The sequence below is a fragment of the Moschus berezovskii genome, chromosome X, assembly GCF_049115385.1.
Source record: "Moschus berezovskii isolate FMDL1 chromosome X, NW_MosBer_1.0, whole genome shotgun sequence".
NCBI classification, from domain to species: Eukaryota; Metazoa; Chordata; class Mammalia; order Artiodactyla; family Moschidae; genus Moschus; species Moschus berezovskii.
This window is the reverse complement of record NC_142488.1, coordinates 99,482,589-99,496,861: the sequence shown is the minus strand read 5'-3', so window position 1 is coordinate 99,496,861 and position 14,273 is coordinate 99,482,589. Positions and strand designations below refer to the sequence as shown.

Below are 14,273 nucleotides of genomic sequence, written 5' to 3'. Positions count from 1 at the left end.
AGTCAACTACCTCCCAACCAGCTGATGTTTCCTGCTTTAGTCTTCTTTTGAACTAGTTAGGACCCCAGGAGTTCTGGCTTCATCAAAGCATCCTCAAATTTAGCTTGCAATAATGCTTCAATCTGAGGAGCTTGAAATTCTGAAATAATTTCAACTTGCCTGTATATAAAACTCTTAGCTTCTATCAAACCAGGTATGGTATCAAAGATGCCATTTCTCCCCTACTGCTTTGAGAAGAAAACTATACAAACCATTATGCCATTTGTCTGTGGCTGGCAACACTTTCTTGTTTATTTCCTATCACTCCTAAGGCAATGTCAGAATCACAATGTGCTTTACCTATATCATAGTTAGGCAAAGTGATTTGTTCAAGCTAGTATAAACAGACAACAATAGATTTTATATACAGTTTTCACGGATTACATATTAGAAAAAATCACTTAAGCCCTTAGCAGCCCTGACTCTGACAGCTACTAAGCAAGACAAGCTCTTCTCAAGCTTCAGCAGTGTATGCAGCCTAGTCCCTCATGATATGGTGGCCTATATCACAGTGGGTGGTGCCCTGTCTGACCCCATGTCTCATCACTCATGTGCAGAAACAGGCTTATACAATAGGTCCAGTCTTACTCAATCTAGCCCGTGTAGCCATGATAAAGGAGGCAGCACAGAACTTAGAAGCTGTTGTCAGAATAAATTTTCTGACATCTGGCAAAGTCTTCAAATGCTGCAGACATGGTAGAGGCCATGGGAGTAGTCATCCAGGAACTGATGCGTGCATATAACTTTGCTCTGGAAGTGCAGCCCAGAAGGAAGTGAAACTGGTACAGTACTCTGGACTGATGTAAGCCTGTAGAACAGTGACGTCATGTTCTGGTCTGCACCAGGGAAACTCCACACATTTCATGTTGGAAATACAGAGCTGAGAGCGGAAAGTGGATTTTCAGATTCACTCAGCACCTTGTCCAGTGATCAGATGGGAAGTAGAAAATGGAGTGAATCATGCACAGCAGATGTATATGAAGCACTGACTCTGTAAGGAAGGCATTGTGAGGGATATAGAGAAGTATATATATGTAGTTTCTGTACTACAGAAACTGGTTAGAGTGCTTTTCTGGAAGCTAATGACTGTGACTGAAACATGACATTAAGTGCTACTCCTGACTGAAGACCTGTAAAGAGGTAGCTTCCAAGTTCGTGTTGGATATGAGATTAGGACGCATCATAGGTCTACTTTTTAAAAATCAGTTTCATCAACACCTCTTTTACACTCAGTTGAATCTACTGATTCTAAAATGGAAGTGACTAGTGACCCAGCCCTGGAGTGATCTTCCTTGCCACATGACTGGATGGTGGCTGGAATCAGCTATCTCTCTGTGTTGAATTGTGTGTTGCCCATCAGTAGGATTATTCTATTGAGATATTCCCTCATGACAAGATGCTAGTGGAATGTCACACATAGGGCTAGCTAGGGACACACTAGGTGACTTTTAAGAACCATTTGGAGTGGAGGTTTGGGGATGACCATGAAGTAGTGAGGAAGACACAAATGATAATACTGAACTGTCAAGAGAAGGAAAGTCATTGTAGAAGACAGCAGAAATTTCTTGTGGTTCTTTTCACTCATGCCATGCTACTCGGATTGTACTCGGATTCTAAAAGAATTATTGGGAACATTGTAAAGCAATTATACTCCAACAAAAAATAATAAATGAAAGAAAAAGAATTATTAAGTTAGCCGATTAGTTTTTCACTAGATCGTATGTGAAAACCCAAACGAACTCTTTGGCCAGCCTCAATACTTTCTCAAGTGTGTGTGGGACTGTCTTGGACTTTTATTGACCACTCAGCCTGAACAACATGTTACTTCACAGGAAGACAGTTTTCAGGATAGTTAAGAATCCTACCTCAGTCAAATGATTGCTCTTCAACAAAGAATTACATTTATTTTCTGAGTAGATGTTTTAGTCATAGTTCCCCAGTCTCTTATCCTAAGTTGGTATTAGTTGGAAAATCATTCATTCATGTGTGTACACAGCTAGAGGCATCTGCCGAAAAGACAGCTATCTATAGATGTAGTCACCACACAGTGTTGGCAGAGGTCTTGGGACATTTCTCATTGATGTCTTATTGTAAGCATAGCAGTGTTGAAAAATCATTGGATGGATGTGTATGGAAAAGATACCCTTTTGTCTCTTAAGTAGGATATGCCAACCTTGAGGGTTCAGCCCCAGCAGCAGCCTGTGAGACTGTAACTTCCCTCAGAGGAGGTTACGTTCCAGCTGAGGGCAAGTGGTGGTTGCTGTTTTCTTCATCTCATTCATTCCTATTGCATGGGCTTTCATCTGAGACAGTGTCCAGGAGGCTGACAGGTGCTACAGCTAACGCTTTATTTGGGCCTGGTGAGGAGGACCATCCCTTCCCCTTACCTCCTCCTGTGAAACCCTAACTAAAGCGCACTCTCTCTCTCTCTCGGAATTTGCTTAGGGTCTCGTCCATTTAGAAGTGGGATCATTTATGACATTAATATTCTCTCACTGACTTTACCTGAAAGGACCCAAAGTCATGCCTCTCTTGCTTTTACAGCTTATCGCATTCACGTCAGTCATAGCACAGTGACAATTCTTCGAACCCTGGGTGAAGGCTATGAAGTGGAGCTTCGAGGAAGAACAGAGCTCAAGGTATAATGTCCTTTTGTTTTTTGAGTCAAACCACTTGGACATACCTACTTCTGGAGAGGTCATTCCTGAAAGAGTTTACCTGGGTGTCTGAGACTCAGAGCTGTAATTCGGGCAGAATTCTCAATTCCATGTATGGTTCCCCAAAGATCATTCCCTTTGCCTCAGTTTTCATCTCTTTAAAATATGGCTGCAGTGAGAAGGATCATTAAAAGTCCCTCAGCATTTTTCAGACTGTGAGTTGCATTTTTCTCTCTTAAAAAATTGCCCAGAATTTTGCATTATTATTTACATTGTCTAACTTCCATCTGTTGTTTTCCTCTATTTCTTTGCATTGATCACTGAGGAAGGCTTTCTTATCTCTCCTTGCTATTCTTTGGAACTCTGCATTCAGATGCTTATATCTTTCCTTTTCTCCTTTGCTTTTCACTTCTCTTCTTTTCACAGCTATTTGTAAGGCCTCCTCAGACAGCCATTTTGCTTTTTTGCATTTCTTTTCCATGGGGATGGTCTTGGTCCCTGTCTCCTGTACAATGTCACGAATCTCCGTCCAGAGTTCATCAGGCACTCTATCTATCAGATCTAGACCCTTAAATCTATTTCTTACTTCCACTGTATAATCATAAGGGATTTGATTTAGGTCATATCTGAAAGGTCTAGTGGTTTTCCCTACTTTCTTCAATTTAAGTCTGAATTTGGCAATAAGGAGTTCATGATCTGAGCCACAGTCAGCTCCCAGTCTTGTTTTTGCTAACTGTATAGAGCTTCTCCATCTTTGGCTGCAAAGAATATAATCAATCTGATTTTGGTGTTGACCATCTGGTGATATCCATGTGTAGAGTCTTCTCTTGTGTTGTTGGAAGAGGGTGTTTGCTATGACCAGTGCATTCTCTTGGCAAAACTTTATTAGCCTTTGCCCTGCTTCATTCCATGCTCCAAGGCCAAATTTGCCTGTTCCTCCAGGTGTTTCTTGACTTCCTACTTTTGTATTCCAGTCCCCTATAATCAAAAGGACATCTTTTTTGGGTGTTAGTTCTAAAAGGTCTTGTAGGTCTTCATAGAACCGTTCAACTTCGGCTTCTTCAGCATTACTGGTTGGGGCATAGACTTGGATTACTGTAATATTGAATGGTTTGCCTTGGAAATGAACAGAAATCATTCTGTCTCTTTTGTTGACCATGATGGCTACTCCATTTCTTCTAAGGGATTCCTGCCCACAGTAGTAGATATAATGGTCATCTGAGTTAAATTCACCCATTCCAGTCCATTTTAGTTCACTGATTCCTAGTATGTCGACGTTCACTCTTGCCATCTCCTGTTTGACCACTTCCAATTTGCCTTGATTCATGGACCTAACATTCCAGGTTCCTATGCAATATTGCTCTTTACAGCATCGGACCTTGCTTCTAGCATCAGTCACATCCACAACTGGGTATTTGTTTCGCTTTGGCTCCATCCCTTCATTCTTTCTGGAGTTATTTCTCCACTGATCTCCAGTAGCATACTGGGCACCTACCGAACTGGGGAATTCCTCATTCAGTATCCTATCATTTTGCCTTTTGATGCTGTTCATGGAGTTCATGGGGAAAACAATAGAATAGGAAATACAAGAGATCTTTTCAAGAAAATTAGAGATATCAAGGGAACATTTCATGCAAAGATGGGCTCGATAAAGGACAGAAATGGTATGGACCTAACAGAAGCAGAAGATATTAAGAAGAGGTGGCAAGAATACACAGAAGAACTGTACAAAAAAGATCTTCACGACGAAGATAATCACGATGGCGTGATCACTCACCTGGAACCAGACATCTTGGAATGTGAAGTCAAGCGGGCCTTAGAGAACATCACGACGAACAAAGCTAGTGGAGATGATGGAATTCCAATTGAGCTATTTCAAATCCTGAAGGATGATGCTGTGAAAGTGCTGCACTCAATATGCCAGCAAATTTGGAAAACTCAGCAGTGGCCACAGGACTGGAAAAGGTCAGTCTTCATTCCAATCCCAAAGAAAGGCAATGCCAAAGAATGCTCCAACTACTGCACAATTGCATTCATCTCACACGCTAGTAAAGTTATGCTCAAAATTCTCCAAGCTAGGCTTCAGCAATATGTGAATCGTAAACTTCCAGATGTTCAAGCAGGTTTTAGAAAAGGCAGAGGCACCAGAGATCAAATTGTCAACATCCGCTGGATCATGGAGAAAGCAAGAGAGTTCCAGAAAAACATCTATTTCTGCTTCATTGACTATGCCAAAGCCTTTGACTGTGTGGATCACAATAAACTGTGGAAAATTCTGAAAGAGATGGGAATACCAGACCACCTGACCTGCCTCTTGAGAAACCTGTATGCAGGTCAGGAAGCAACAGTTAGAACTGTACATGGAACAACAGACTGGTTCTAAATAGGAAAAGGAGTATGTCAAGGTTGTATATTGTCACCCTGCTTATTTAACTTATATGCAGAGTGCATCATGAGGAACGCTGGGCTGGAAGAAGCAGAAGCTGGAATCAAGATTGCTGGGAGAAATATCAATAACCTCAGATATGCAGATGACACCACCCTTATGGCAGAAAGTGAAGAGGAACTCAAAGGCCTCTTGATGAAAGTGAAAGAGGAGAGTGAAAAGGTTGGCTTGAAGCTCAACATTCAGAAAACAAAGATCATGGCATCTGGTCCCATCACTTCATGGCAAATAGATGGGGAAACAGTGGAAACAGTGTCAGACTTTATTTTTTTTGGCTCCGATATCACTGCAGATGCTGATTGCAGCCATGAAATTAAAGGACGCTTACTCCTTGGAAGGAAAGTTATGACCAGCCTAGATAGCATATTCAAAAGCAGAGACATTACTTTGCCAACAAAGGTCCGTCTAGTCAAGGCTATGGTTTTTCCTGTGGTCATGTATGGATGTGAGAGTTGGACTGTGAAGAAAGCTGATCGCCGAAGAATTGATGCTTTTGAACTGTGGTGCTGGAGAAGACTCTTGAGAGTCCCTTGTACTGCAAGGAGATCCAACCAGTCCATTCTAAAGGAGATCAATCCTGGGTGTTCTTTGGAAGGACTGATGCTAAAGCTGAAACTCCAATACTTTGGCCACCTCATGCGACGAGTTGACTCACTGGAAAAGAGTCTGATGCTGGGAGGGATTGGGGATAGGAGGAGACGGGGACAACAGAGAATGAGATGGCTGGATGGCATCACCGACTCGATGGACATGGACATGAGTTTGAGTGAACTCCGGGAGTTGGTGATGGACAGGGAGGCCTGGCGGGCTGTGATTCATGGGGTCACAAAGAGTCAGACACGATTGAGCGACTGAACTGAACTGAACTTCCATCTCATTTAGTATCTGGCAGTGCCAGGTATTGTTCAATAAACTACACTACTGGGGAGTTTGTATTTTCTGTCCATTGACTTGGTGGCCCTCCTTTCACATTTTTCATCCACAACATTGATCCCCTGTGTACAGAGAAGCTTTGCTTTCCCCAAGGACCAGGAAGAATGAAGTCAGTTCTGATGAAAGACAAACATAGCACCTTTTCTTTGTGAGGACTTGATCTAGGATTCAGGATTAGACTAATATCTCTTTTTCTTTTTCACCATTTCTACTGGATTCTTTTCATCTCCCTCTGGGTGCCCCTAGGGCCTCTGGTGGTCCCAACTGTAAGAGACTCTAGAGATTTGATCATTTAACTCCTTCAAATTTCAGGTGAAGAACCAAGGCCCCAAATGGTGAAGTAATTTGATCAGGGTCACATAGTCAATTGAAAGCAAAGTCAAGCCATAACCCAGGAAGCCTGATTTCTCCTTCATTAATCTTTCTCTTTTAAAATAATGTTTATTTATTTATGTTTGGCTGTGCTAGGTCTTTGTCACTTTCTCTAGTTGTGGCGAATTGGGGCTACTCTTCACTGCAGCATGTGGGCTTTCCTTTTCGGTGGCTTCACTTGTGTAGCATGGGATCTAGGGCATGTGGGCTCAGTAGTTGAGGCTCCCCAGCTCTAGAAGACGGGCTCAACAGTTGTGGTACATGGGCTTAGTTGCCCTTCTGCTTGTGGGATCTTCCCAGACCAGAGATCGAACCCATGTCTCCTGCATTGGCAGGCAAATTCTTTTCCACTGAGCCACCAGGGAAGCCCTAGTAGTCTTTCTATGTTACCATTGTGCATGAAAATTATTTTCTCCGTGATTATTCTCTGTGTTTAGTTGCTCAGTCATGTCTGACTCTTAGTGACCCCATGGACTATAGCCCACCAGGCTCCTCTGTCCATGGGGATTCTCCAGGCAAGAATACTGGAGTGGGTTGCCATTCCTTCCTCCAGCGGATCTTCCCAACCCAGGAATCGAACCCAGGTCTCCCTCATTGCAGGTGGATTCTTTACTGTCTGAGCCATCAAGGAAGCCCAAATCTCTGGCAAAGCAAAATCTGGGCCCTGAGTGATGCATAATTTGTTTCTGTCACTGGTATGCCTTCCCCAAATGGTTGCAATTTTCATATAAAGGAATTTCAGAAGTCAAAGATTGAAACGCCTGATTATAGTTGATCAGTTAATTCCTTCTATGGCTAATCCTAGACTGTCCTTTCCAATAGATCCTTAATGTCTTCTAGCAGGGGGAATGGATCACTTATTAGGGGACAGAGGTTTCTTTCCCACCTCTTCAGAGAACACAAAGATATGATGGGGTGGTAATATTACATGGACATTGAATCAAGTCACCCAAGGCTTTTGTAATCCCTCTATATATTTGGTCATTTCTCAGCAGAGGAGGACAAAGGTGGCTTGGTTTCCTGAAGCACTTGCCTCCCTACGTTACTAGACACAAATTCCCTCATTAAGAGAGAACTTAAGGACTGAAGAGGTGCCACTTTATGCAACTGAAAAGGAAAAATATGCCTTCACCACCCCCCCACCCCTGCACCGATTTTTATTGCCTCCCCCCATACTGGTTAGGAGTAATCACAACTTTGGGTGGTTCACAGACAAAAGCAGGACTACTTCAAAAGGGTCCTTTGCAACTGCATAGTTTCCCTTATCCCAGGGAATCTGGAGGAAGAGGGAGTGAGAGGCTGCCACCTAAGGCCAGCCACATCAAGCCTTGGTTATTGGGTTATCAGGGGCTTCCTGAGGAAGAGAGATTGAGACGGAGATACTGAGAGAGAAGAAGTGAGGGTGCCCAGGGGAAAGGATGGCCAGTGAGAAGAAAGATAAGGATGGGAAGTAAGACCCAAAGGAAGGAAGGAAGAAGAGGGGAGACCTTTTCTGTCTCTGAGTCTCCAACTCCCCACCAGGGAAAGGTATTGACTATCACCTAGTAGGGACTGGGGGACAGAGGATTCCTTGTCCCTTGAGGATATGCAATATATTCCAGCACACTTCAGAAACTGTTTCAATATTTCCACCCCTCACCTACTCTGTAATGCTGGAAAGCACGAATTGCTCTAGTACATGGGTCAGAAGGACCACATTTGATGGGGAGCCAGGTGTGATTTCAAAGTTGATGGCCAAAAACGTCCTCTCCTTCCAGCTGGCTGATACTTAAAATTCCTCCATCAGAGTCTCTTCTCTTAAGCTCAAGGCTTGGATCCATCATCAACAACACTCCCCCACCAACCCCATCCCCTCTCCATTGGAGTGATGACCCTTTAAGTTGTTTCTCTTAGTGGGATCAAAGATGTGGGTTGGATTGGCTGAGAGAAGAAAGCACAGAGCAGCTGAGTAACTGGGTGGGTGAGGGGTACAAAGAGAGACCCAAAATAAGGAAGCTGGGAAGAAGACACATTGAGAGATGAGAAGCTCATGCTCTCTAGGAAGTTGTCCCACTGTCCACTCCAACCCCCTCCTGTATTGTGCTTAGTTGCTCAGTCGCGACCTCATGAACTATAGCCTACCAGGATCCTCTGTCCATGGGGATTCTCCAGGTAAGAATACTGGAATGGGTTGCCATGCCCTCTTCCAGGGGATCCTCCCAACTCAGGGATTGAACCCAGGTCTTCCACATTGCAGGCAGATTCTTAACTGTCTGAGCCACCAGGGAAACCCAGGGATACTGGAGTGGGTAGCCTATCACTTCTCCAGGGGATATTTCTGACCCAGGAATCGAACCAGGGTCTCCTGCATTGCAGGTGGATTCTTTACCAGCTGAGCTACCACACTGGCACAAAAATCATCAGTGCTTAACTGGCTATTTCTGTTTTTTACAGTATTTTTCTCCAAGTAGCCTGGTGATAAGTCATCTTATTACCTCTTCTCTTACATGAGTGAGTCCTGCTTCACTTATCATTTTCCTGACAAGTTTGAAGCTCCTTGCTGAGACTTTGTATATGTCTAGGCTTATCACATGCTTTTGCCAGGGCCTCCCGGGTAGATTTACATTCTAAAAAGATTTTCCCAAATGGTTGTTCTCAGGTGGTTTCTGTTGTCTTTGCCAAAGGTGGACATTTATACACCAGCAATTGAGCTAAGAAGTAATGAAGTTGTATTGACAGAGTCATGAAGGTCAGAAGGTCTGGTCTGTAATTCTTGTCCATCGATGACTCAATGTGTGACATTGGACAAGTAACTTCATCTTCCCTGTGCTTCCATTTCTCAACATAGAGGCCTATTCTGACCTGTGATTATCAGGAAGTTCATTAATTGCAAGCTTTAAAATTACCAACAGTTGCTTTTTGGTCACTAGACCTGCCCCTTGACTCCAGTGTGTGGGAAAAGCTATACAGTAGAGAGGGAAGAACATTTAAACTTTGGAGTCTACATGTTAACTAGATTTATTGTTGTGATCCTGAAACTAACATAATTGTTTGTTGTTCAGTCGCTCAGTTGCTCTTTGCTACCCCATGGACTGCAGCACACTCGGCTTCCCTGTCCTTCACTACGTTATATGTCAATTTCACCTCAATAAAATATAGAAAGTCATAGTAAAAATAAAGTTTATAGTCTAGCAGAGTTGGTATCAAAGTCCCATCTATGCCAAGTCATTTTATAATCATAAACAAGGGCCCCATTTGCAGAATGAATTTAATAATAAACCTGTTTTCCAGAGTTTTTATGAGGTTTAAATAAAACAGGAGATGTCTTAAAAGTGTCGGGCCAAAGGAAGGTGCTATTATTTGGGAGGTGTCTGGGACTGCCTAGGGATTGATGCTGAGTCAAAGAGTTCATTTTAGGCTTTAGTTGTTGCTTACTTGTTTCCCCATTCTCTCTCTCCTTTCAGCAGAATTTTGGAGTAGGGTGGGTAAACAGAGAGCTAGGATTCTAAGAATTCTCCTGGATGGGCTCCAAAACCTCAGAGCACCCCTGGAGCTCCCCAGCATATTCTTTGATTTGGAAGCTTGCCTGAGTCCATAACACTCCCATCCTATTTTACAACCATTAGTTTTGGCATCCCAGCATGTCCCAGGACTCACCCAAATATCTGGACAGTCCTGGCATCCTCAAAAGTTCCCTTGGGTATTGGCATGCTGTCCTGATAGCTTCTAGAGCTCAAGAAAAACAGTCAATTATGGCTGGGGCTTGGGGTCAAGTTTTGAGAGTATGTTTTACCAAAGAGAGGTCCAATGACACTGTGAGTATTCCAAATACTCAAGGGATTAGAATGCCAGGGAATGGAATAGTCTCTGTTTATTGAGCACCTATTCTGTATGAGATGCTGAACTAGATTCTTTGAGGAAAAGAAACTGCTTCAGAGGCAGAAGAGTTGGGCTTTTGTTTAGGGCCCAAGGCATGGCCTGATAGTTGTTTTTATTTAACTATACTGTGAGCTCTTTGAGGATAGATCCATCTCTGTATTTTCATCCCAGGCACAATGAGGGCGAAATAAATTTAAGAATGAGTGATATGAGCATATTTTCAAGTTGCTCACTTCTTCTGGTCCCAAATAGTTCAATTATGTGAGCTTAGTGTGGGTTGACTGTCTTTTCAGGGAAGTTGGACTGTTGTGGTGTTCTCTTCCTCGTAGAGGGCTCGCTCAGAGTCTTGAACCAAATATCTGTGAAAAGTTTTGAGATTCTCCAATTAAATATGCTAATAATTATTATGGCTGTTGTCATGATTATTAAGGGATGAATACATGTGATATAAAATAGAGAATAATGGATTTGATATTTAAAGGGGCAAACCTAATTGGAATTTCTAAGTTAAGCAATTTAGAACTGTTCCAAATAAGATCTGCTGAGAGTGAGACCGTATTTCAGATTAATGAGTTGGAAACACATCCCATTACTTTTCTCAGTCTTAGTAAACACATTTTCCCCTTATGGATTGGGGGAAATGGGAGGACAGACAAAACAAAATTGAAAGGAGGAGAGAGAACAATGTTGTTGAGGAGGACTGATTGAAGAAGAGGGGAGGGCAGGGCAGGGGCAGAAAATGTGGCTCTTTTGAAGTCATCGATCAGGCTCTGGGGCAATGAACTTGAGTTTACATTCGCTTTCTCTTCTTGGACCTGTGGTTCTTGACAATCGACTAGTGGGGCTGTAGGTGGAGGCCTCCCTGGGGTCTCTCTCTACCTGTAAGACTCCCTTGGCAGGAAGAAAAGAAACACTGCAGAAATGCAGACTTCTCAAAGCAGCCAGGATGCCCTGGGCTTAAGAACCAAGTTGCATGGTGTGCTTTCCATTTTTATCCCTTTTTGGTTTTTGTGAGAGCCATTGGATGGTGGAGGGTTGGGGGGAGGTGGACTCTGAACGTATGTACTCTGGGTACAATAGACAACGGGTTGACTAATGCCAAAAGATCAGGGCAAAAATGACAGACAAAATCTTTGATTAAACATACAGCTTTTTGGCAGCTGTGAAGCAAAACAGCCACATATTCCCAAAGATGGAGCTGTGTGGCGGCAGGTAGGCAAAACATCTAGATGACAACTTGAAATGCTGTTCGCTTTTCATCTAGCTGCAATGGCAGATTATGGAGCTTGTCTCTGTGTGTGTGTGTGTGTGTGTGTGTGTTAGTTGCTCAGTCATGTCCAATTCTCTGCAGTCTCATAGACCGCAGCCCACCTGGCCCCAGTGTCCATGGGATTCTCCTGGCAAGAACACTAGGTTGCCATTTCCATGTCTGAGCCTTAGGTATCTATGACAAAGAAGCTGTATTGGAATGAAGATGCCAGGGAGTGGGGACAGGGGAAAGCAGAGGCAGTTTCTGAGCCAAATGGAATGTTTGTAGACATTCCATTCCTATTGACCAGAAAGACTTTTTTAGAAAAATTGGTTATAGTACCTTTAAGATTTTCCATTTTTTCTCTAATAAGGGCAAAGGCACAGAAGAGACCTTCTGGCTGGTTGGGAAAAAGGGCTTCACGAAGCCCCTTCCTGTGCCCCCACCAGTGGGCAAAGATGGGTAAGTGGAGATCACACTTAATTAGAGTCTTCCCATGTCCCTCTCTGCCGCATCCTCTTCGCTAACTATTTTTGTGTTGCTCCTGCCCCACAGGCAAGTGGGCCATGGCCTGCAACCAGTAGAGATTGCAGCCTTCCAAAGAAGAAGAGCAGAAAAGCAGCTGGTGAGAAACAAGCCATAAGGTAATGGCCAGCAGGGAAACAGAGCCCAGGAGCTGGCCAGACTTTCAAAGCTGGGGCTTCCCTTGGCATGGGTGCCAGTGTCAGCCTACACTCTGTTGGCAGAGTGTGATGGAGCTGGAGAAATTCCAAGCTCCACTGAGTTGTGCAAAAACCTTGTGAGGAGGCCTGTTGCAGAGCAAGCTGCCTCAGAGGGAGGTTGGCTTCCCCCGCCTGAGAGAGATCCTTGCCTCCTGCGCTGATAATGTGTTTGAATGTTAACAAGGCTGGCCTTGTTATCCAGTTCTTAGGCAGTTGTACCCATCTCTCTCATTGTCCAGCACCTGGGCCACATGGTGGGCCACCTTAGGCCTTTAGAGATACTCTTCTATCTAAGCCACACGGCAAGATGCTTATGTCATTTCCTCTGGCGGCCCTGCCCGATTGCTTCTGAGGTTGGTCTTGCCAACCAAAATAAGACTGGCAACTTCTTAACTGCCTGGCTTGAATTCAGGACAGTTTCCTTCATCTCTCCCCCCTGACAAGAAGGGTATCATTCCCAAGCAAAAACAACAGACCAGTTATCAAGGATTCTCCCCCATGTATCTCTCTTGGAGGACTCCGGTGCCTTATTGGGCTCCTGTCAGTATCTCTTCTCTTATCTTGCTGTCTTATTCCTTCTTTCATGGAGACACTGACCCTCAGACCATCACTCCCTCCACATAGCCTTGGAAATCACAAGATTCTAAAGCAAAAGTTACGGGGTCTCCACACACTCCTGTTTCCTTGTCTTTTTAACATGTTCCAGAATAATCACAATTCTAGCTGCTACACCGGAGAAGGCAATGGCAAGCCACTCCAGTATTCTTGCCTAGAAAATCCCATGGATGGAGGAGCCTGGTGGGCTGCAGTCCATGGGGTCGCTAGGGGTCGGATACGGCTGAGCGACTTCACTTTCACTTTTCACTTTCACACATTGGAGAAGGAAATGGCAACCCACTCCGGTGTTCTTGCCTGGAGAATCCCAGGGACGGGGGAGCCTGGTGGGCTTCCGTCTATGGGGTCACACAGTCGGACACGACTGAAGTGACTTAGCAGCAGCAGCAGCAGCAGCTGCTACACAATGACCAAAGGCCATATACTTCCTCTATTCCCAGTGGCCTCTGTTGACTTTGTCCGCTGTTGATAACTACTTTTCTCCTTAGAAAGCCAAGGTATCCTCATTTCTGTGATGATCACAGGTACCCTCTCTGAGTTATAACATTTATGCTTCAGAAATCCTCTGTACTGAGCACATGGCTGCCCTGAAGCCCCCACCACCTTCTGCCACCTGCTACCTGGGCCTGGGCTCTGTTCTTTTCTGTTGACCAGTACAAGCAGATAAGCAACTGGTTTCTGTCTCTCTGACTCTCTGTCTCACAGCAGAAAAGGATTTGGAAGCTCTTGAAGGGTTTTCCCTTTGGTAAGGTAGCATGGGCATTGGAGGTACTGTACAGGAACCTATGCATTCCTAAGAATGTTTTGGAGTTGGCAGCAGAAAACACTGCAACAAGCTTATCATCACTGGCTGTGTGCTGGGTAGCGCTTTCCCAGCATTGCAGCTGGGTGTGACTGAGGCCATTTACACTCACTCATCTGGGTCCCCTTGCTAGAGGGGAAGATGCTGTGGGCTGTGAGTCTATGGGACAGATTGAAGCCAATTGGCTCAAAAGCGAATTTGACCACTGGCCTCATTAGCATGGGCTTCCCTGGTGGCTCAGCGGTAAAGAATCTGCCTGCAATGCAGGAGATACGGGTTTGATCCCTGGGTTGGGAAGATCCCCTGGAGAAGGGCATGGCTCCCCACTCCAGCATTCTTGCCTGGAGAATCCCATGGACAGAGGAGCCTGGTGGGCTACAGTCCACAGGGTTGCAAAGAGTCGGACATGACTTAGTGACTGAGCAGGCACACACTCATTAGCACGTGGGCTTTAATTAGCATGTTAATTGACCACAATGGCCTTGGCAGGTTGTACAAATCACAAAAATCCTCAAAAAGAGCACCCCCAATAAATTTTAGAAGGCTTGACCTAAATCCAAGAGTTCCCAGACATTTCACT

At 44.3% G+C, this 14,273-nt stretch overlaps 1 protein-coding gene across 1 annotated transcript in view; it reads left to right on the top strand.

The window, feature by feature from the left end:
* GUCY2F (guanylate cyclase 2F, retinal) overlaps positions 1-12,197 on the top strand; it is a 104,321-nt gene extending 92,124 nt beyond the window's left edge. Inside the window, exons 16-18 of the mRNA XM_055393331.2 lie at positions 2,584-2,678; positions 11,928-12,016; positions 12,110-12,197. Coding sequence (XP_055249306.2) covers positions 2,584-2,678; positions 11,928-12,016; positions 12,110-12,197 — 272 coding nt within the window. The remainder of the gene's footprint in view (positions 1-2,583; positions 2,679-11,927; positions 12,017-12,109) is intronic.
* The last annotated feature ends 2,076 nt before the right edge of the window (positions 12,198-14,273 follow it).